The sequence below is a fragment of the Barbus barbus genome (genome assembly GCF_936440315.1).
Source record: "Barbus barbus genome assembly, chromosome: 46".
Classification (NCBI taxonomy): Eukaryota; Metazoa; Chordata; class Actinopteri; order Cypriniformes; family Cyprinidae; genus Barbus; species Barbus barbus.
Genome location: NC_136724.1, coordinates 9,017,860 through 9,042,160, shown reverse-complemented (window position 1 = coordinate 9,042,160; position 24,301 = coordinate 9,017,860). Strand labels below are relative to the sequence as shown.

Below are 24,301 nucleotides of genomic sequence, written 5' to 3'. Positions count from 1 at the left end.
CAAGCTAGACGGTGATAAGTATGTGTAATTGGAGAGAGTTCAGGGATAGCAGGAGGATTTGGAAATAGGCATATGTGTGTGTGTGTTTATTAATAAACAAGAATTACCATTTCTTTTTCATTATTACAGTGAATAAAGATTGATTTGATAAAGGTTGACGTATTTCCAACTGGAATAGGAAGTTTGCGTGGGAAGTGTGTTTTTTTTTTTTTTTTTAATAGCCAAATAGTTACACCAAGACCAGGCCCCGCCCCCTGCATTAACGGAAATTAGTTATTTAAACTGTTAATAAATAATTAATTGGAGGAGCATGGGCTTTTTCTAAATGCATACAGTTGTGTTTGATTTCTGATTCACAAACAGACGGCTGATTGCAGTCATCGCAGTTTCTCCAGGGCGGCTACATCAGGTCTGATGATGACAGCTAATTCACAATTAAACAGGGTTTAGCAGGTGTGGATGAATGTTTTGCCATTCAGGTAGGGTTATTAAAGTTAACTAAAAGTATTAAATTAGCCAGTATTAAAAGAGCATTTCTGTTAATTGAAATAAAGCTGAAAAAAAAAATCTGTTTTAAAAAAAAAAAAAAAAAAAAATCCAAAATATAAGCAATTCTATGAACGGAGAAAAACTGAATAAAAACACCTATATAAAATGAATAAATAGCTAAAAAAGATTTTAGCTATGTTTATCTGCATTTATAATATAACTATTTAGCTTAGGATATTCATGAATGTAATAATACGATGCGACTTAGCCTATATGTGATTTATATATTTGTTTGTTTTTTTGTCTCTCAAAAATGCAATATTATATAAAGTATTTTTAACCATGCAGCAAATGTTTGCAAAATTCTTGTAAAGTTTACTTTAAATTAGCCAGCCTGTTATGTGAGCACGTGGGCACATCCGTGTCTGCTTTGTCATTGTGCATTATAAGTAGTGGCGCCCCCTTATGGGATTGAAATGCCCTCCCAGTTTTCGCTGGGCCTGATCACAACCATAGAAGTGTTTTTGTTTTTTTTACTTGCTCTGTTCATTTTGTCAGCTTTTAGGGGTACATTAACAATGGTGTTTTAAAACTTTTTAATGTCAAAGTTAAGCTCATTAAGGGACAAGGTGATGGGAATAAATTAAATATGAGCAAAAATTTGATTTCACTGATTTTGAGTTTCATATAAGTTAACCTTTGTAAGCAAATGTACAACTGGTGATAGAAATAATATGAGGTTGGTGGAAAACTATATTTCAGAATTTTTCTGATCAGATGGAAAATTTCTCTAGGGAAAGCAATATTTTTCAGGAGGTAGTGAAACAAGTTTTGCAAACAAATACAGTTGAGGGAACACGTTTTTTCAGCGAATGCAAAAGCATTAACAAAAAGAAAGAAAAAAGTTTACAAAAAGAATAGTAAAGATTATAACAATGGTTAATAAACATTTAAGAAGGTCAAGGCACAAATTATGTACCAAACGACCTCTAATCGTTCTTCCTATAGAGTAAATAAAAAGTGCTAAATCATTAAAAATATTTTTCCAACATGGTCAACTGCTAACACATGCCAATGCTTCTAGATAATATTTTTTATTTCATTTCTGAAAGGATTAACTGTGGTACAACAAATTATATTTAATTACTCTGGAATTACCTGGTCTTGAAACTTTCTTAACTGAAGGAACAAAAGAATGTGCTCTCTCTGAATTCATTCATCTCATAGGCATAAATAGAAGATATCATTGGTATGCGTCGATTCAATTGGTGGAAAAAATACAAAAAGCAAAATTGAATCTGCACACCAGACAAAATGCAAAGTTCAAGGTCCTTCGAACTAAAATTTATTCCCTATTGCTTTTTGTATTTTTCCCACCGATTGAATCAACGCACCCGATTATATCTTCTATTTTACTCAATTGGCGCAGACTTTTTTTCTTATTAATATCTTATGGGCACGCATGAAATTGAAAAGCTCTGAAAACAATATCTCAATCTGTTCAAAGATTCCTTTGCATCCCCTTTCAGACACCTGGATCCCAGGTTTAAAGCCCTGCAGTAACATTAAAAAAGTGGTTCTTAAAGTGTGGGGCACAGCCACCAGGGGAGCCTCACATTTAGTTTTACAGGGAGGAGTAACCAAACAAATTAAGAACCACTGCATTAAGATAACCTTAATAATATATTAACTTTTTAAAATGTCATGCATCAACAACTTTTTCCAAATTTTACAGTTTTCAGTGATATTCCTGTTTATTGTGGTATAATGTTATTATCACATTCTAATTAGGCTCATCTATCCGTGTGTCAAAATTCAGAGAGCTTCTACTGCTCTCTGGGGTTGGACACGTCCCATGTGAACATATCACTCCCACAGACACATCTGTTGACGCAAAGTGACAGAAAGAGATGAGTTCTGAGATGAACTGCAGGAGTGTTTATTTGGTGTGTGTGTGTGTGTGTGTGTGTGCGTGCGCTTGTGAGGTCAGTCTGTCAGTTGATTTCTGAACATCTTCCATCATCTATTGGAGTGTCAGTTCATGCATTAGGTAGGAATGACTGGGATCTTTAACAGAGACAGGCGTTTTTTTTTTTTTTTTTTTTTTTTTAAAGTTGAGTCAACTTAAAATGTTAAGGCAACAAACTTCAGCAGATTTCTGAGTTCTCAACTTGTTGTTTTAAGTTTATACAACAAAAGTTGAGAATCTCCTACAAAAATAAATTGAGAGAACTCAAAAATCTGCAAAAAGCTGGTTGCTTTAAAATTTTAAGTTGGCTCAACTTTTTTTACAGTGTAAGATAGACAGACATTTGATGTGTCAAGACAGATTATTTCACTTGCACTTCACAAAATCAAAGAAAACTAGGAATTAAAATATCAAAGAAAAATAAGAATTCAAATAAGAATATTTTACCTGTTTCCTTGCAGCCTTGTTTCCCTGTGTGTCCAATGTTTGAGCAGCATGTAGTGTTAACAAACGTGACTGTGAAATGGCAATTCGACACTCAGCTATCCAATGAGCTACCACCTCCTACAATGCAATGCAAACTGCATTATTACACATGAGCAACAACAAACTGACTATATTGCATACTTTAAATCAAACCAAAACTACAGGATTGATGCATGAGGTACAAATACACCAGCTGCAATGAAATGTTCTTCCACTGGGTGTCAGTGCGCCGTTTGCTCTGAGATCAAGCCAGCCAGACATCAGAGCAGATTTCAGAAGATTTCTCTGGCAATTTTATTGGCCTGGCTTTTCTAATGATTGTACACCATAAAAAAATAAAATAAAAAATAAATAAATTCTGCCTTCATAAAATACAGATCCAAGGTTGCGCAAACAGCACATAAATCGTATGTCTACATACGTGTTGGTAAAGCCTCTTTCCAAAAGCTTGTCTATGGGCTGCGCGCTGGCATAGCAACTCCAGTGCCCACTCTGCCAGCCCCACGGCCCTCATGCAGTGATGAAGTCTACCTGGCCCCAGCCGTCCCTGAGCAATCTCAAAGCCCCGCCCTTCACCTACAACCAACCAATCAGAGAGCAAACAATTAATCTAACTAATGAATCAGTGAATCAAATGCCAACCAGGCATTAATTAGACTGATTATATAATTACATAATCAAGCATAAATTTATGTATGGCAAACTGAACAAGTAATTTTTACATTATAAATAAAAAAAAATTAAAAATAGCGAATACCCACAAGGTACATTAATTTTGTTGTGCCTCATTTGAATGTTTTAAGCAATATCTATTATGGTTAAATGATTTTAAATGAATTTAGAGAATTCCACTTTATCAATCAAACAATCAATAAATTCTGATTTCACCCCTGTGAGTAAGTGCCTGAGGCACTAAAGTTATTTAAGTTTTTGTGGGCTCATAAGTCTGCAGAAAATGTACACATATATACAGTAAGGGAATACATGCACAGACCAACACACACACACACACACACACACACAAGAAGATCTCACCAAGAAGAATGTTGGAAGCAGGAACCCTCACATTGTCAAAGTGGATCTCAAAATGGCCACCATGGATTGCATCTACAGAGATAAAAAAACATCTCACTCTGTAGTAAAAGCAAGGGAACCCTCAGAGGGCCCACAATACACACAATCTTCAATCTGTGTTACAGCATACTGAAAATGATAAGGTGGTGGAAAGAAAGAAGTGGAAATGCAGAGAGAATCAAACAGAGGATGATGAGCGTGTGAGTGTTGTGATATGGGTGTGGAGCGATAGTGAGTCACAAGTTAAAGCACAGACATGAAAATGGATCAGCAAAGAGTGAACCTGAGGTGAGGATCTGTTAAGCAAGGTAGATTGTGTTGCGCAGAACTCACCGTCCTGACCGAAAACGGTGAGCGGTCTTATCTTCTTTACTCCTGGTGTGTTCAGAGGGACCAGAATCATGCTGTGCAGCCCATGCCTGAAAAACATTTGCATATGTACACACACATTTACTATATTAAAGGTGGGGTATGTAATTTTTCCAAAAATGCTGAGTACCAAAACAAACTTGTAGCCAAGGGGCGTGTCTACACATGATGTGGAGGAGAGAGAGTTCAGTGAACAGCCGAGCCAAGTGACAGAAAGATAGAGATGCGAATAAAAAACAAAATAGGAAAACATCTGCAGAACGATAAGGCAAGAAGTAGGATCCGTGTAAATAAGGTATCAGCTTTCCAGCGCTGGAGAGAACTCAAGGAATGGAAGGCCTGCGATCAGACGCCGAGGTTGCTTTGTTTCTTCCCGATAGGTGAGTAACACCGTGTCTCCACCGGATGCGCCGCGCCGCAACAGCTAAAATCTGCCTACACTGGACACAACAAAGCGACCGTTGAAAATCATTTGAAATTTGTGTCAGCACATCATAAATAGAACGCGGCAGCAGTTTTCTCTCGCAGATGAGACGCGTTGCGCAGCATCCAGTGTAGACAGCATCACTGATTATAATGGCTTCTATAGTATTTTGTCGCGCCGCTCGCGTTCAATGTAGACACAGTGTAACATTGTTTTTGCTTTGTTTCACAGAACTAATCATTGCCTGGGTTGCGTAGGCTACGTGTGTGTGGGGAGGAGCTATCAAAATAAGGGCGAGACACTTTTGGGGTAGGGGCGTGTTTGTTTTGGTGATTTCAAATATCCAAATTGGCTTCCAGAAATCGCTTACCCCACCTTTAATGAAATGTTGGGGGAAAAACACCCCTGAATGAACAGACAACAACATTTCACAGTGATCTTGTTACACATAATATTTAAGTTATATTTTATATAAAGTTATATTATATTAATTATATTATAATGTGTATACAGGAAAATTATGATTTCTCAGGACTCTCAGTGTAAAAATTGTCAACATTTATAAAACATGTCTCCTGTGAAAGATTTTCATTAGATATGAAGTTGAAGCAGTTTCATAAACTTGGATTGAAATGAAATACAAAGTCAGGAAAACTCCACCCTCTCTCTCTTTTCAGCTGCCAAGGTCACTGATCACTGCAGGGAGAAAGCACTACTAGAAAGACAGAAGACAGGAAGTGATGATTCTGAACAAAGAAGCACTAATGGCATGATGTATAAGAGATGCAGAGAGCAGGATACTTAAGAAAACAGAACAAAAACAGAGAATTTCCACATGGTAAAGGCAACACTATTAAATAAAATAATTCAAAACTACACATTTGTTGTGTTGGTATTTATTGTGTAAACACTTAACACACCACTATATATAAATAATGTGAAAAGATGACAGAAAAAATATATCCAGTACATATGTATGCTGGGGTGGTTTTGAGGCAGGGGTCATTGCCCCCGTGTCAATAAGCTTGGCCCCCTCTGTGGCCCCCTAAATAAAATTAACATTTGGCAGAGATGTAAACTTTTGACCACAACTGTAAATTACACAATAATTTTACATATAAATAACTTTTCCTAAGCTGAAATGTGCTATTTATAAATTGAGGCAACAGTGTTTTTATCAGCTTGCTTTGCGTTACATAGCATATGTCAACTTTTCAGATACAAAAAAGAAAAACAGTATATACTGTATTTTATATACAGCTCTGGAAAAAATTTAGAGGACACTGCAAAACTATCAGTTTTTGTGGTTTTACTATTTATTGTTATGTATTTGAGTAAAATGAATTTTTTTTTAGTTTTATTCTATAAACTACTGACAACATTTCTCCCAAATTCCAAATAAACATTGTCATTTAGAGCATTTATTTTCAGAAAATGCCAGCTGGTCCAAATATCCTCAAATAATGCAAAGAAAACAAGTTCATATTCATTTTAAACAACAAAATATTAATGTTTTAACTTAGGAAGAGTTCCAAAATCAATATTTGGTGGAATAACCTTGATTTTCAATCACAGCTTTCATGTGTCTTGGTTCTGCTGCATTTAGCAGAGATTTCAGGTCAGTCCAGATACTGACCAGCAAATATTCATAGGTCAATCATAGATAATAGGGCGCTCTGGAAGCCCCTCAGGACAGACACAGACAGGAACAAAGGACGGGGACCTCCAGAGCGGAACAGACAGATGGAGGCCATGGCGGAGCTGGGAGAGGCCATGGCAGGTGGTCAGAGGCTATGGCCACTCCAGCCGGAACCCTTCTACCCCCCCCAAAAAAACAAGGGCTAGACATACAGGACAGGACAGGACAGTCCACACAGGAACAAGACACAGGAGCAGGAAGCCCTCCGTGGGCTAGCTCGGAAGCTGAGGTCCATACTGGGCATGACGTGGAGTCAGGGGCCCTCACAGGGTTGCCTCAGGAACCGCTTCCACTTCTGCGACAGGAGGGGCACGTGGCTGGGAATGGCCTCCTCGGCCATGACTAGAGGAGCTGCCTGCCCTCGACGAGTCTCCGTGGACAAGACAAGACCGGACTGGATTAAAACTGCTCCTGTGGATACAACACGACTTAAAACATGTCTCTGGGGACATGGCACGGCACTCCTGGCCGTGATTGGGGAACTGGATCCCAGGCGGCGGCCGGCAGGCTTGAGTCTGCGGCGGGCCGACAGGCTTGAAACAGCGGCGGTCCAGCGGCCTGGGTGAGCTGCAGAAGGCGGCGTGATCTCCCGCGAACGGTGGGCCTGGGTGAGCCGTGGATGGCGGCGTGATCTCCCGCGAACGGCAGGTCTGGGTGAGCCGCGGACGGCCGAACTCCCACGCCGACTTGCAGTGGGCTATGGCGGGATTACGAGCGGCGACTTCCTTGCCGCGGGACAGACACACAGGAACAAAACAAAAGACTTTTGAAAAACGGAAAACAAAACGAGGTGAGTGGGCACCGCTTACTGTTAGGTCTGGTCTTCTGTCACAGTGCACACAGCAGGGAGGAACGCGGAACACGCAAACCAGGATGTAACTTCAAAATAACAGTCTTTAATGAAGACATAAAGGCAGGGCAAGACAAGGCAAGGCTGACACAGACAGGAACACCGGGGAGTAACGAGTAGAACAGACAAAGTCAAACTGAATAGACAGGACTATAAATACACAGGTTAATCATAGATAACGAGACAAACACAGCTGGACAAGGATTAAGTATTGATCACATTAAACAAGGACAGGAAACAAACCAAATATGGACACAATAGGCAGGAACACATGACACACACGACAGAGGACTGACAGATACATAGAGCATGCTTGTGAATGCCTTATGCATGTGCGCCACACAGGGGTGGACTTAACCAATAGGCGAGGTAAGCGGCCGCTTAGGGCCCCGGGGAATCATCTGATATTCGCGAAACATACTTGGTAAATGCATCAGTATGTATTTGTGTTATGGAGATTGTCAAATGTTCACTCACCACTCAAAACGGCGAGTATTTGTCAGGTGCAGAGTTCTGCAAGCTTGTGAATCCTCTTAATATAACAACGTGTAGATAAGATGTAAATAAGAGATTCATTGTGCAGAGAGCTTATTAACGGAACGTCGTGAGATCGCGATGAACTGAAGTGAGTGACAGCTTTTAGTGATTATAGAGGGCGCGCTCTTTGCGCGCATTCTAACCGGTTTTGACAGTCTCAGAACAGACATATTCACCTTAGAAAAGAAATTGTGTTTCAAGTCATAATTTATTTGTCTTGATGTTTCAAAATTTTCCTAGGCGCGCCAGCACGAACTATAAATGCAAATGAACTATAAACTAAAAATGCATATAAATGCATGAATGCAATGACTGGAGAGCTTTGCTTAATAGATTACATTTTTTATTTGTTTCTCGGCATATCATATGCCTTAAGAACACTTGGAATACAGAATGAGTTGCATGGGATAATTTTTTTATGACATTTTAATCCTTTTTGTAAAAAGATTGAAGAAGTTTACGATTCATTAAATGGACAAGTGCAAGTTTTTTTTATATATATATATATATATGTCTTTTGTGATCCAAAAAAAATAAGATATGGCTTTATAACAGCATCAGGTTGACTAATTATTTAGGCTACTTAAATTGTGAAGGGGTAACAGTTATAATAAATGATAGTTATAGCTATAATGAGAGAGAGCTAGCGAGCAAAATAAGGGATAGGCGTAAAAGAGCATATAGTTATTGTGTTGGGGCCCCGTACCTGAAATTTGCTTAGGGCCCCCAAATCACTAAGACCACCCCTGGCGTTACATGCTAGAACAAACTTCAAGTGGTGCATCACACATTAAATACCTACATTGTTAAAAAACAATGTATACATTTAAAATGCCATTCTATTAAACTTTCTATTCATAAAAGAGCAGTACTTTGCCATCACACGAATAATATTTCATAATATTACTGTGTTTACTGTACTTTTGATTAACATTTACATTTAGTCAATTAGCAGATGCTTTTATCCAAAGTGACTTACTAATAAGGACGACTGAAGCAAAAAAAACGACAACAAAAGAGCAATATACAAGTGCTGTGACAAGTCTCGGTTAGTCTAACACAGTATATGTAGCAAGGTTTATATATATATTGGAAGTATTGGAACAGTGAAGACAAAATTGCTCTGTTGGCTGTGGAGTCGAGACATTTACAAATATGATTAAAAAATGAATATGAGACATAACTGCAGAATGTCACATTTTATTATTGGGTGATTCAACACATAGATGTTTTACCAGCTAAGAAGATCAACACTTTTAGAGGTTCATCCCTCTATCTGATGTGAGCATAAGTATTGGAACAGTTGCCTCACAGGTCTTTCTAAGCAGGGAATGTTTCGTATCAGTTATATTCCATTACTTCTGCATTCTGAATCTTGCATTCGATGATAACACACACAAACCAGGATGAAGACGAGGGAGCTGACTTTGAGAAAAGCAAGCAATTTGGATGCTAAAAGAAAAGAGGAAATCAGTTAGGGCTCTAGCAAAAACAAAGGGCATGGAAAATTCAAGAGTTTGGAAACCACCAGCGACACCAGCAACCAACAACGACCTGATCAACTAAGAAAACAACAGTAGTTGATGACAGACAAATCATAAAAACTGTGAAAATTAATCCTAAAAGACGTGTCTGTAAAATCACCAACAACTTCCAGAAAGCTGGGGTGATGCTCTGACAATTTACTGTCCTCAGGAGACTTTGACACAGAATTACAGATGCTACACAGCAAGATGCAAACCTCTGACCAGCACCAAAAATAGAAAGGCAAGATTAGAGTTTGCAGAAAAGCACAAAGGTGAGCCAGAAGAGTTTTGGACCTGTTTTTATGGACCGATGAGACAAAGATGAACCTTTATCTAAGTGATGGAAAAGCAAAAATGTGGAGAAAAAAGGGAACTGCAATGTTCCCAAGCATACAGCCTCATCTGTAAAGCATGGTGGAGGTGGTGTCATGGCATGAGCATGCATGGCTGCCTCTGGAACAGGCCCTCTCAACTTTACTGATGACTTAATGTATGATGACATTAGCAGAATGAATTTGTAAGGGTACAAGACCATCTTGCCCCAAAAAAATTCAAGAAAATGCTACCAGATTCATTGGGAAGTGCTTCATATTGCATCAGGACAATGACCCAAAACACCCTGCCAGTTCAGTCAAGGAATTTATAAGGGCAAAGAAATGGAAAGTCTTAGATTGCCCAAGTCAATCTCCAGATTTAAATCCGATTGAACATGAATTTCACCAGCTGGAGAGGAGAGTAAAGGCAGAAACTCCCCAAAACAAGCAACAATTGGAATTGGCTGCATTAAAGGCTGGGAAAAGCATTTCAAAGGATGAGACCAAGAGTCTGGTGATGTCTATGGGTCACAGACTCACTGCTGTGATTGTGCGCAAGGGATCTGCAATTAAATAATAGCTTTTAATCTTTTATATCTGCCTTATGTTCAACTGTCCTAATACTTATGCTCACATCAATGAGTGGGATGAACTAAAAGTGCTGTTCTTTTTATTTGGTAAAACATATGTGTGTTGAAATGGCTAATAATATAATGTGACATTCTGTAGTTTTGTCTCATACTCATCTTTTAATCATATTTGCAAATGTCTTGACTCCACAGCCAACAGAGCAATTTTGTCTTTACTGTTCCAATACTTATGGAGGGCACTGTACTGTATGTATATGTATATGTATATATATATATATATATATATATATATATATATATATATGTATATGTATATGTATATGTATATATATATATATATATATATTGTGACGAGCGTCCCGATTACTCATCAGCGTTGCCCTGGAGACAAAGGAGAAACACCTGCTCCTGCTCATCACGGCTGGATCGCTCACACCTGAAGCTCGTCAGCCCGCGGCCAGATAAGCCGTGCGTGGCTAGGAGTCTGGTTGAGAGACATCTCCCTACAAGCTGAGAACTAATGTGCCGTCCTCTTCTAATTTTGCAGATCCCAGCGAGTGAGCGATCCTGCCCTGCCACAAGCACCGCACAGCTGCACCACCCTGGGAAGAAAGCGCACCAAGAAGAGCACCACAGCACCTCAGCCACCTTTTTGCACCCGACACCCCCCTGTGTTAATAAATCCACCCTCCGGGGTATTTATTTTGAGCCACCCTTGTTGCGTGTTTCTTCCACCCTGCCACAGTGGTGGAGAATGCGGGCAGATTAAGGAAGTACACCAACAAGTGATCCTAACCGGTTGTCTCACGATTCTTTTTTTTTTTCCCCCTCCCTCTCTGTTTGTACTTTCAGAAAGAGCGGCACTCCTCCCCAAGGATGGAAGAACTGCTCCGCCAGCTTACAGAGGTTAGCCTGCGCCAGCAGCAAATCGTGGAACATCTTGCTGCCCGCCAGAGCCAGGTCGACGAGAACATCGCTGCCCTTCGCACGGCCGCCCGCCAGCGCGTTCCGTTACCAGATCCGCGGATACAGGCCGCGCAGCTGCTGCCGAAAATGACCGCGCACGATGACGTTGAAGCCTACCTGCAGATGTTCGAGAACACTGCCACCGCTGAGGGTTGGTCTCCGGATGACTGGACTCGCGCGTTAGCCCCACTCCTCACCGGCGAGCCCCAGCGAGTTTTCTTTAGTCTACCAACATCTACCGCGGAGAAATACGAGGATGTCAAGAGGGAAATCCTGGCCCGAGTGGGGCTGTCACCCATCTGCGCGGCCCAGCAGTTCAACGACTGGGTATACCAACCCCAGCGACCGGCGCGTGTCCAGGCGGCAGAGCTCACCAGGCTCGCACAGCACTGGCTGATGGTTGGTTCCCCCACGGCAGCCCAAGTAACGGAACGCATCATCGTCGATCGCCTCCTCCGTGCCCTACCGCGCATGTATCGACAAGCTGTTGGCATGAGGGATCCCACAACCATCCTCGAGGTAGTTGAGGCGATCGAGCTGGCTGAGGCGGCCCAACGGCGTGAAGCTGGGGAGCGAGTGCCGCCTTTTCCCCGGAGGGTGGCTCCGGAGCAACGCGCGCTGGAGGGCACCTCGCGACACGTGGACAGGAAGGCGGTCCCCGAGCCCCAGGATGTATCCATGCCATCAGCGCCTCCTTCGCCCAAGACTCGGACTTGGATGGCAGGCTGTGTCCTTCATCAGGCTCCGCCCAAAGGAGCCCCGACGGCCGAGGTAAAAATTAATGGGCGGACCTTCACAGCGGTGCTCGATACGGGCAGCGCCATCAGTCTCGTCAAGGCGGGGGTCCTCCCTCCCCGCTACGAGATAAAAGGAAGACTTCCTATTACCTGTGTTCATGGGGATACCCGGGAAGTCCCAGTACGACGGGTATCTGTCGCCACGTCCGTTGGCTCCTGGCCCCTAGAGGTGGGCCTCGTCAAGGATTTACCCGTACCGGTACTACTGGGACGAGACTGGCCGGGACTGGATGCCCTCTTGAGCGCCGCCACACAGCCTGCCAGCCCAAGCGGGGGCCGCCCTGGACGGCAGCCGACGAAGAGGCCCAGCCGCCGTCCCGTTCTCCTAGCCTCCGACAGTGGGAGAGATGGTGAGTCCCTTTCCCAAAATCCTAACCTTTTCTATGATGTCTACCAACAGGTTGTGGGAGGGGGCTCATTTGGCCGAGCCCAGCGAGAGGACGACAGGCTAAAACATTGTTGGAGACAGGTGTGCGTCTTAGAGGGGAAGGACGTCCGGCCAAAGCCCCATCCTCTGCCCCACTTTGTCGTGGAGAACGGCCTGCTCTACTGTGTCGCCCAGCGGAGGGGGGAGGAAAAAAAACTACTGGTGGTTCCAAGACCGAAGGCGGAGACAGTCCTACACTTGGCACACGCCCATCCGCTGGCAGGACACCTCGGCGCGGCCAATACTATTCAGCGCATCCGTGACCGGTTCCACTGGCCTGGCCTGGAGGCCGATGTGAAACGCTTCTGTCAGGCCTGCCCAACGTGCCAGAAGACATCGCCCAGGCCACCTCCCCCCTCGCCGCTCATCCCGCTACCCATCATAGAGGTGCCCTTCGAGCGTATCGGGATGGATCTAGTGGGGCCGTTGCCAAAATCAGCCCGGGGGCATGAACACATCTTAGTCGTCGTTGATTATGCCACCCGGTATCCCGAAGCCATACCCCTCCGGAAAGCCACGGCCAAAAACATCGCCCACGAGCTGTTCCTTCTGTTTAGCCGGGTCGGCATCCCGACGGAGGTCCTGACCGATCAGGGAACACCGTTCATGTCCCGGCTAATGGCTGACCTCTGCCGGCTGCTCCGGGTAAAGCACCTGCGGACCACCGTATACCATCCCCAGACCGACGGACTCGTCGAGAGATTCAATCAAACTCTCAAGCAGATGCTGCGGAGGGTGGCAGCCGAAGACCGACGATATTGGGACCTAATGTTGCCCTATGTCCTTTTTGGTATACGGGAGGTTCCGCAGGCATCAACGGGCTTTACTCCATTTGAGCTCCTTTTCGGAAGACAGCCTCGGGGGCTACTCGACGTTGCAAAGGAGGCTTGGGAACACCAACAACCCACCCCACACCGGTCCCTCGTCGAGCATGTCACCGAAATGAGGCAGCGGATCGATCGAGTCATGCCGTTAGTCCGGGAACACCTGGCCAAAGCCCAGCAAGCCCAACAACGTCACTACGATCGCGCAGCTCAGCCTCAGGAGTTCCAGACGGGCGACCAAGTCATGGTTTTGGTCCCCACCTCTGCCTGCAAATTCCTGGCCACGTGGCAGGGGCCGTACACGGTGGTAGAGAAGGTAGGACCGGTTACTTACCGTGTGCGCCAGCCTGGGAGACGGAGGCCCCAACAGCTCTATCATGTCAACTTGTTGAAGAAGTGGGTGGGGACCAGAGAACAAACCGCGGCTTTCGCTACCACGGAGCCCGTCTTGGTGGACATCAATCCTGAACTGTCGGCGGCGCAGAAGGCTGAGCTGCAGCACCTGATCGGTCAGTTCTCAGATGTGTTCTCGCCTGTCCCCGGGAAGACCCAAATTGTTCAACATGACATCAAAACGCCGCCAGGGGTCGTTATAAAGCAACGGCCCTACCGTATCCCTGAGGCTCGTCGGCAGGCTGTAGAGGAGGAAATTCAGCAGATGCTGAAGTTAGGGGTGATTGAACCATCCTGTAGCCCATGGTCCAGCCCCATCGTCCTGGTCCCGAAACCGGATGGCACCCTCCGCTTCTGCAATGACTTTCGACGCCTCAACGAAGTTTCAGATTTTGACGGCTACCCAATGCCCCGAGTGGACGAACTCCTGGAGCGATTGGGAAGGGCCCGGTTCATCTCCACGCTCGACCTCACGAAAGGATACTGGCAGGTACCTCTATCGGACAATGCAAAACCCAAGACAGCTTTCTCCACACCCAGCGGACACTGGCAATACCGGACCCTTCCCTTTGGCCTTCACGGGGCACCGGCCACGTTCCAACGCCTGATGGATGTTATACTCCGCCCCCACCAACAATACGCAGCCGCGTACCTGGACGATATCGTCGTTCACTCGGAGCGTTGGGAGGACCACCTAGACCGTCTGCGGAGGGTGCTTGTGGAGCTCCGACGGGCTGGACTCACCGCCAACCCTCGCAAGTGTCATCTAGCGCTCTTTGAGGCCAAGTACCTGGGCTTCCGAGTCGGACGGGGCCTCATCAAGCCGCAGGAAACGAAGGTGGAGGCTGTCCGCGCTGCCCCGACGCCGTCCTCGAAGTCTCAGGTACGAGCATTCCTAGGGTTGGCGGGTTACTATCGCTGCTTCATCCCTGACTTTTCCTCCTTAGCTGCCCCTCTGACAGACCTTACCAGGAAGGGGCAGCCCGAACGCATCACCTGGAGTCCAGAGGCGGAGGAGGCGTTCCAGAGGATCAAGCATGCCCTAACGGCGGAGCCGGTCTTGCGGGCCCCAGACTTCGGCTGCCCTTTCCTGTTGCAGACGGATGCCTCTGAGACAGGGTTGGGAGCCGTCCTGTCCCAAGTACAGGAAGGTGAGGAACACCCTGTCTTGTTTATCAGCAGGAAGCTGACCAAGGCCGAGAGGAACTACGCCACCGTCGAGAAGGAGGCTCTGGCGATAAAATGGGCAGTCCTGGAGCTGCGCTACTACCTGCTGGGCCGTAAGTTCACCCTGTTCACAGACCACGCGCCCCTCCAGTGGATGGCCAGGGCTAAAGACACCAACGCCAGGGTGACTCGGTGGTTCCTCGCGCTCAAGGACTTCTGCTTCGACGTCCGTCACCGAGCCGGAACCTCCAATGCCAACGCCGATGGGCTCTCTCGGTTCTGGTCAGCCTACGCAGGTCTGTCAGGGGTCACTCCCCACCCACCCCCTATTTCCCCCTTGTTTGCTCCATATGTTTCCACCAGGACCAGGACAACGCTTAGGGGGGGGGGGGGTGTGACGAGCGTCCCGATTACTCATCAGCGTTGCCCTGGAGACAAAGGAGAAACACCTGCTCCTGCTCATCACGGCTGGATCGCTCACACCTGAAGCTCGTCAGCCCGCGGCCAGATAAGCCGTGCGTGGCTAGGAGTCTGGTTGAGAGACATCTCCCTACAAGCTGAGAACTAATGTGCCGTCCTCTTCTAATTTTGCAGATCCCAGCGAGTGAGCGATCCTGCCCTGCCACAAGCACCGCACAGCTGCACCACCCTGGGAAGAAAGCGCACCAAGAAGAGCACCACAGCACCTCAGCCACCTTTTTGCACCCGACACCCCCCTGTGTTAATAAATCCACCCTCCGGGGTATTTATTTTGAGCCACCCTTGTTGCGTGTTTCTTCCACCCTGCCACAATATATACACATATATACATATATATATATGTATATATATGTATATCAAATTATATTTATATTAACATTATGATAAAAAGAAAACAAGTAGACAGAACAGAAAAAGAATAGAGAAGGCTAGTCTTTTTAGTAAATAAAAAGAAAACATGTCAAAATAATAAAACAAGAATAGAGAAGGCTAGTGCTAAAAGTTAGTTTTTTTTAAATAAAAAAGAAACAAGTAGATAAAATAGAAATATAATAGAGTGCGCTTGTGTTAGAGGGTCAAGTGTAGATGGAAGAGATGTGTTTAAATAAATACAGCACTGGTGAGCATAAGAGACTTCTTTGAAAACATTTAAAAACATAGCTGCAAGCAATGATACAACAGTTTGTGTTTACTCTCACAGCCAAAGAGCTACATTAGAAAGAATGGCTCCTGATTAGCACAATAACTGATTAGCATTCTAAACTAACAAAGCACAGGATAACAAAAAGTCTGATAGAGTTCTGTTCTTGCTTTGTTGAGTGGGTGCTAGCTACCTGGGGATCCCCGCTCACCATCTGCCTCCCGGATGAGGCCAATCCCAGCCCCATTCTGGAACCAGACCCCAGTCAGCCATCCTCAATGCCCAGCATGGACATACTGACCGAGTCCACTACAGATCCCGAGCCTGAACCTGCACCCACCACGGAGCCTCACCCCAAGCAAAAGTCAAAGGTCATCTTCATCCCGAAGCCCAATCACCACAAAAAGTGTTCTAGTGAGCAGCAACAAGACTCACAAAATTGTCCATCCCTGTGGGTCCGTTAGTGGAGCTTGAAGGGATGCAATGAAGCCTGCCCACACGTACTATTGTTCCTGTTGTCTCGTGAGTGTTTAATTGGATTAATTAAAGACTGTTTTGTTGTATTTCCTGTGTTGTGTGATTGCTACAAACACAAAATCTGATGCAGACATGGTTAACTTCATAAACACATTTATCAGTGTTACCAAGTCCATACCAGCCAATAAAAGACTGATAGGGGAAATAAGCCTGCTCAAGCTATTCATTTAAATAAATATATTGGCAGAGGTGCAGTACATGGTCTTTATTCCTTTCTCCTTGTAAAAAAAAAGTTAAATTTGTTTCTTAAAGTCAACCAATACACAAGTAAACAACAGAATACAAACAAATACTAATGCAACAACCAATATACAAAAGAATAATAAAACTGCATGCACACTACAAACAAGCATGCAACCAAATACAAAAGATGAACATAAACAAAATATAAAACCAAACAAAAAGCAAACTAAAATTATGTACACAATGCAAGCAAGATGACAAACTAGATACAAACAAAATACAAACCAAAATGCAAAACAAAAAGCATGCAAAATAATTGTATCCATATTAAAAGCAACTTTTGAAGTGAAAGTGAATTAAATAAAGATGGCAGAATAGAGTGGATGAAAAAGAAGAGGAGAACAATCCGCAGCTCAGTTGGAAAAGGAGATTGGTAAATAACCACTACACTGGGATAAATTGCTGTCATTATTGTCATTGATGAGTTGCTGTCAATGTTATCAGTGGAAGAAAGTTTGGTGGATCTTCATAGAAACATCATAGAAAACAAAACTCCCACGGACAATTTGGAGAGGGAGCTAGATAGCATGCTGGATTACCAGGGCCACATTACTATGCAGAAACCCTGTGCAATGAGACTGATGGAGAGATAGGTCGAACAAGAGAGTAAATGGGTAAGACATGTCAATGCAATCCACTAAAGATTGCCAGAAATCCAGTCTGTCAGACTACCCAGATTAGTTATTGACAAGTTTACTGGACAAATAAGCATATGGCAGGAGCTTTGGAGTCAGTATAAAGCCGATACTCATTCTAATGCAGCGCTGTGTAAGAAGAATAAACTTTCTTATTTGAAAACGTACCTAGCTGATGCAGCAGTAAATGCAGTATTAAGGCTCACGGTGTCACGCCCATGGACTGTATTTTTGATGAAATCTGATAACTTTCTGACCCTGCATACACATGGCGTGATTTGTGAACAAACCCAAAAGGTGGTTTTTTCCCCCTTGGAAATATATCCCATTACAAATAACATTTTTATGGTAAATATTCGGGTATGACCTTGAGATTAGACAGTTTTGATATTTGACCACAATTTATGATTATACTTGGTTACAATGACACTAATAGTTCTTATTTCTGCAAGGAATGCAAAATCAATTGGGAGTTAATGATATTTCTGCCAGGAATGCAAAATCAATTGGGAGTTAATGATATTTTGAATAGAATAATGAGACATTGTACATATTCAATCGCATTTGCTTCCATTTATTTTTGATCATTGATTCGCTACACAACAGACAAACTTTTACTCCAAAAATGCGCACAATATGTATTCACCGTATTCACCTCATATTTTTTTATATAGAACCATAATTTCTTCATGACATGCAGAAAGACGATTCTGTGCCGATCCTTCCGTCAATATTGCGTGATCATAAGTCCCACATTACGGTGAAGGTAAGTTGCTTTCTGTCTCATAACACATTTATGTGTCAGTTTAATACTGTATTGACCCGAATATAAGACGACCCTGATTATAAGACGACCCCCCCACCCCTTTTTTTCCAGATGCACCTTTTGGAAAAAGGCTTTTTGAAAACCAAATCTTGTGTTTTACTGAGAAAAAAAAAAAATCCTATTTAAGTTTTTGTTTTGAAAGTATGGTAAATACTGGTAAAATGTACCAACAATCACATTTAAAAATATACCTTTATGGTATATCAAAAATATATTGATATACCATAAAAATAACAGGTAGCCCATCTAAATTATATACAATTAAGCTATTCATCTCATATTAGCCTACCAAAATGTTATTAACAGTAGAAGTGAAACCTTATTGTAGTCTTCAAATCTGGGTACTGTCTTATGTTTTAAAATCACTTACAGAGGAAGTGTGTTCCCATCAGGTTATAATGACAGTCACGACTCATGCTGCTGTAAGCTTTTCTTTTTCTTTTGCTTTCACGATCTTCTAACATTATTACAACACACAGTACTTTACGTATTTCTTGGCATACTTCTTTTACGCGTATTTGGCGCCACCTATTGTTGTGGGTGTATTATTGACATGTCAAAATCTAGACCCTGAATATAAAACGACCGCGTTTTTTTCACATGTATTTCAGAGAAAAAACATTGTCTTCTATTCGGGTCAATACAGTATATACAATATCTGCATTAGGTCACAGAAGCGTGAGCTTTGTTTATTAATCTCATCTCTGAAATAGACTTGGCACACGTATTTTAAATGCTCTGTTTGGGTTGGTGAAGTAGTATCACCCGGGCATTTTTTTTATTCGCACCAGGGATAAAAATATTCCAGCAGAGGAAGGGGATACACAGACCGAGAGGAGGAAATCCCCCCCCCCCCCATAAACCACACCCTGTATGAGAGTACCATCACGTATGCGTGTGCATTCCTCTGCTCGTAAACAAGGTGCAGCGCATGCATGCTCTACGTCAGCAGCACCACATGCATGCATAGTGGAACTCTCATGAGTGACCATGGATGGTGATGCGGGGGAGAAGTATTGTTGTATAAAGTCATTATTTTTATTTTCTTTGCACACAAAATCTATTCTCATAGTTTCGTAAAATTATGGTTGAACCACTGATGTCCCATTGACTATTTTAACGATGTCCTTATATTTTTCTGGGTCTGGGAACATTGCAGTTACATTGCTCTCTATGTAAAGTCAGAAAGCTCTCGGATTTCATCAAAAATATCTTAATTTGTTTTCCAAAGATGAACAAAGGTATTACATACAAGACAAAGAAAATATGCTAAATATTATACCGAAAAGACAAAAAAATGAATTTGAAGAGGAATTAAAAAAACAAAAACTAGACTGGAATGAGATTCTGTGTAGAGAAAATTTAGAAGATGCCTCTGAATGTTTAATGGTGACAATTAATAAGATCAAAGGTAAATTTAATAAAAATGTTACTTTTTCTAGAAAGAAGCAGAATTTGCCTTGGTTAAATGTACAAGAAGTTAATGAGACACAGGTACCATGTTTTAAAAATAGCACTCAAATCAGGGCAAGCTCATGATGAAGGTATGGAAGCCCGTTTCCGCCAATGAATAAAAAATAAAACAAGGTAATTGCGACTTTTTATCTCACAATTCAGACTTTTTTTCTCGCAATTCTGAGATATAAGCTCGCAATTCTGACTTTTTTTCTCGCAATTCTGAGATATAAACTCGGAATTCGGAGATATAAACTCGCAATTCGGAGATATAAACTCGCAATTCTGACTTTTTTTCTCGCAATTCTGAGATATAAACTCGCAATTCTGACTTTTTTTCTCGCAATTCTGAGATATAAACTCGGAATTCGGAGATATAAACTCGCAATTCGGAGATATAAACTCGCAATTCTGACTTTCTTGCAATTCTGACTTTTTTTCTCAGAATTCTGACTTTTTTTCTCGCAATTCTGAGATATAAACTCGGAATTCGGAGATATAAACTCGCAATTATGACTTTTTCTCGCAATTCTGACTTTTTTTCTCAGAATTCTGACATTTTTTCTCGCAATTCTGACTTTTTATCTCGCAATTCTGACTTTTTTTCTCGCAATTCTGACTTTTTTCTCGCAATTCGGAGATATAAACTCGCAATTCTGACTTTTTTTCTCGCAATTCTGACTTTTTTTTTTTTTTGCAATTGCGAGTTTATATCTCACAACTCTGACTTTCTTGCACCATAGCAAACCACTCTCCATGTAAGGCTTTGCAGTGCTTTGTTCAATTTGCTATAGATGAACTATATATTGAACTAGATGAATGTTGCGTCCGAATATGATTTTTGAACAAACATAAAAATGACTCATTATTCTTAATTTCTGTGTTTTGCGCTTGCGGTTAATAGCATAATACTTCATTCATACTTAATTTATACTGCAAAGTTTAGCATCAACCCAAATACACACGGTTCAGCTATAAATCTGAATAAAAAAAAACAACAAAAAAAACAACAAGAGTGTTTTTGAGCAGGGTTGGAACTAAATTCTGCAGGGCTGTGGTCCTCATCCAACTGAATTTTGCACCCCTGAATTAGATGGCATTTATGGAATATGGAATATAGATGGAATATAGGCTTCCTGTGTTTGGACATTTTCATAAACGTTTTCCTGAATATGCTTCTTAGATTTTACACTACCTAGTTTACAGCCAGAACTGCAACCAGAACGAGACCAACTTATATTATTATTGTCTATAGCAATGATAATTTAATCACAGAAGTATGTATATTATATAGGCCTGTAGCCTATATGAAGAGTTCAGATGCAAAAGCCTCTAAGTGCCATCTGAAATTTTCTTCTAAAATGAGCATTTTTCTCAGGTACAGGTTCTTTTCATTGTCATTAAAGTGAAATAACTGAACATAAATGAAAAATGCTAATTTTAGAAGAAAATTTCAGATAGCATTTAAGCTTTTGCATCTGAACTCTTCATATATAATTGACTAAATAATAATAAAAAAAACTTATTTAAAAATAATGAATCCTTAATTTATTTATAATTTTCATCGGGGATGTCTTGCTTGGTCGATATCTTACAACATTAAATACAGGAGATAAGATAATGCTATAGCAAGAACATAGAGATGAAAGCGCGTGTGCGAGAGTGAAGGAAATCCACCTGCGTTCATTCATATATATCCACTCTCGTGTTACAATAATACACTCTTTACTTGACAGCTGTTATTAAAATAACGCGATAGAAGCTGCCTCAAACTCAGAACTATAAAGAAATGAAGAATGTTGTGTCTGAAAGCCTGGCGGAAATGATAAACACAAATAAAACAGAAATAAAGAATAATGAGTCATTTTTATGTTTGTTCAAAAATCATATTCGGACACAACATTCATCTAGTTAAATATATAGTTCATCTATAGCAAATTGAACAAAGCACTGCAAAGCCTTACACGGAGAGTGGTTTGCTATGGTGCGAGAAAGTCAGAGTTGTGAGATAAAAACTCGTAATTGCGAGAAGACAAGTCAGAATTGCGAGATAAAATGTCAGAATTGCGAGAAAAAAAGTCAGAATTGTGAGATAAAAAGTCAGAATTGCGAGAAAAAAAGTCAGAATTGCGAGATAAAATGTCAGAATTGCGAGAAAAAAAGTCAGAATTGTGAGATAAAAAGTCAGAATTGCGAGAAAAAAAGTCAGAATTGTGAGATAAAAAGTCAGAATTGCGAGAAAAAAAGTCAGAATTCTGAGAAAAAAAGTCAGAATTGCAAGTTTATATCTCCGAATTGCGAGTTTATATCTCAAAATTCTGAGACAAAAAGTCAGAATTGCAAGTTTATATCTGAGATAAAAAGTCGCAATAACCTTGTTTTATTTTTTATTAATTGGGGAAACGGGCTTCCATATGAAGGACATTTCAATACTTATGTAATAAAGTTGTAAAGGAATTGAGAAAAGTGAAAGCAACAAATATATAGACCGTATAAATGATGAAGGGGAATAGTAGACAAGTTTGGGAGAATATCAACAGAGTACAAAATAAAAATAAAAAAAACAGAGATAAAGGAGTTGAATTACAAGTTTATGATAAAATTATGATAAAAGTTGTTCCCAAACAAGTTTAACCACGTTAAAAACATTATATACTATTTATTTTATATACTATATATAATGATTTTATTTATGCTGTGAAATTTTTAGCTAAGAAGCCAAGGAGTTACCATCATTGCACTATTATTAAAAAAATATAAATTATTGACGTTTGACTTTTTTTGCTGATGTGTTTGATTCATGATCTTGCACCACCACCTCTTATACAATGTGTGGCTTTCTGTAAGGACAATATTAGGAAGACTATCATCAGTTAGAGGTGACCGTTCTTTTTCAATTAGAGCAGCAAGAAGATGGAATTCAATATCTGTTTATATTAGAGATATTGAATTCCATTTATATTTTTAAAATGACGCTTTAAGGTATAGTTCACCCAAAAATTTAAATTCTGTCATTAATTACTCACCCTCATGTCGTTCCAAACCCATAAGACCTTCATTCATCTCTGGAACACAAATTAAGATATTTTTGATAAAATGCGATAGCTCTCTGACCCTCCCACAGACAGCAAGGGTCCTAACACGATCAAGGTCCAGAAACGTAGCAAGGACATCAGTAAAATAGTCCATGTGGCATCAGGGGTTGCAGTTTGGTGGTGCTGCACCAACAAAACCTCTTTTGAATTTAATGAAATATTGAAAACAGTGTTGTGAATAACAGCTTAGATAAAGAGGTTCATAAGCAATGCTCAATCCATGTAAAATCCAAGGCAAACTCATAGCAGAATAACTACTAGCAGCTGAACAATATTGGGTAATGATAGGAACAAAGTTTCAGCAAAGAGATATATATTTGCTCAATTTAGGTCAAATGGTTGACAAAGACTCTAAAAATAAGGATGAAACTAAGTTTAGATGAGAATGGATTCAGTGTAGGAGCACGATTGCAACAGTCCAAGTTCAGTTTCTGATTGCGGCAACCATGGGTGCTCCCCAAAATGCAAAAATACTCTAAATTGCTAGTTCAAAGTTATCATGAATCAGTGATGCATTAAAGGATTAGTTCACCCAAAAATGAAAATTAGCCCATGTTTTCCTCACCCTCAAGGCATCCTAGGTGTATATGACTTTCTTCTTTCAGATGAATGCAATGGGAGTTATATTAAAAATTATCCTTGCTCTTCCAAGCATTAGAATGGGAGTAGGCGGGTGGGGTTTTTTTTCAACAGTCCAAAAGACGTCAAATAAAGTACACGCATCCATAATAATACGAGCCTCACACGGCTTCGGGAGGTGAATAAAGGGCGCCTGTAGCGAATCAATGTGTTTTTGTAAGAAAAATATCCATATTAAAAATGTTATAAATACTTTTTTCTCACTTCTGCTAACTGTCATATGTGCAAGCCGACGTAGGATGTATGCAAGAGACACACTTATTCAGATGAAAGAGAAATACTGGATTTTACATGTCCGACAGCTTGTGAAACAAATTGTAAGACACTGTCCTGTTAGTAAAAGATTACCAGCAAAATCAGCTCAGCAAAGGGAGTTACTAAAGCACAATCCTTTGAAATTACTGGTGTGGATTTAGCTGGCCCTTTGCATGTCAAATCAAATGATATATCAAAAAGGCATACATTGCACTTTTTACATGTGCTGTTACTGAGGAGCTGCATTTAGAATGTGTCAGATCAGACCAAAGAGAAATGTATCCTTGCGTCGAAAAGATTTATAGCAAGAAGAGGTCTGTGCAAAGTAATATACTTGGACAATGCAAAAACATTTAAAATGGCAGACCAAGATTTGAAAGAACTGTAGAAGTCCTTTTCAATCTCTTAGCATACACACTTCTTTTCATCAAGGTTTATTACTTGCAAATTTACTGTGGAGCGTTCTACTTGGTGGGGAGGCTTTTGGGAGAGGCTTGTTAGAAAAAAAAAAAAACCCTCACTAAACTTTGAAGAGATGACTACTATTTTGACAGAAGTGGAAGCGGTTCTGCATTCTAGACCACTGTCATATATA

General features: G+C 41.5%; 1 protein-coding gene across 1 annotated transcript in view; it reads right to left on the bottom strand.

The window, feature by feature from the left end:
* Positions 1-24,301, bottom strand: part of acad11 (acyl-CoA dehydrogenase family, member 11) — an 85,669-nt gene that overhangs the window by 3,697 nt on the left and 57,671 nt on the right. Inside the window, exons 15-18 of the mRNA XM_079409391.1 lie at positions 4,352-4,437; positions 3,980-4,051; positions 3,366-3,520; positions 2,906-3,022 (exon numbers count right to left, since the gene is read on the bottom strand). Of these exons, the coding sequence (XP_079265517.1) occupies positions 2,906-3,022; positions 3,366-3,520; positions 3,980-4,051; positions 4,352-4,437 (430 nt within the window). The remainder of the gene's footprint in view (positions 1-2,905; positions 3,023-3,365; positions 3,521-3,979; positions 4,052-4,351; positions 4,438-24,301) is intronic.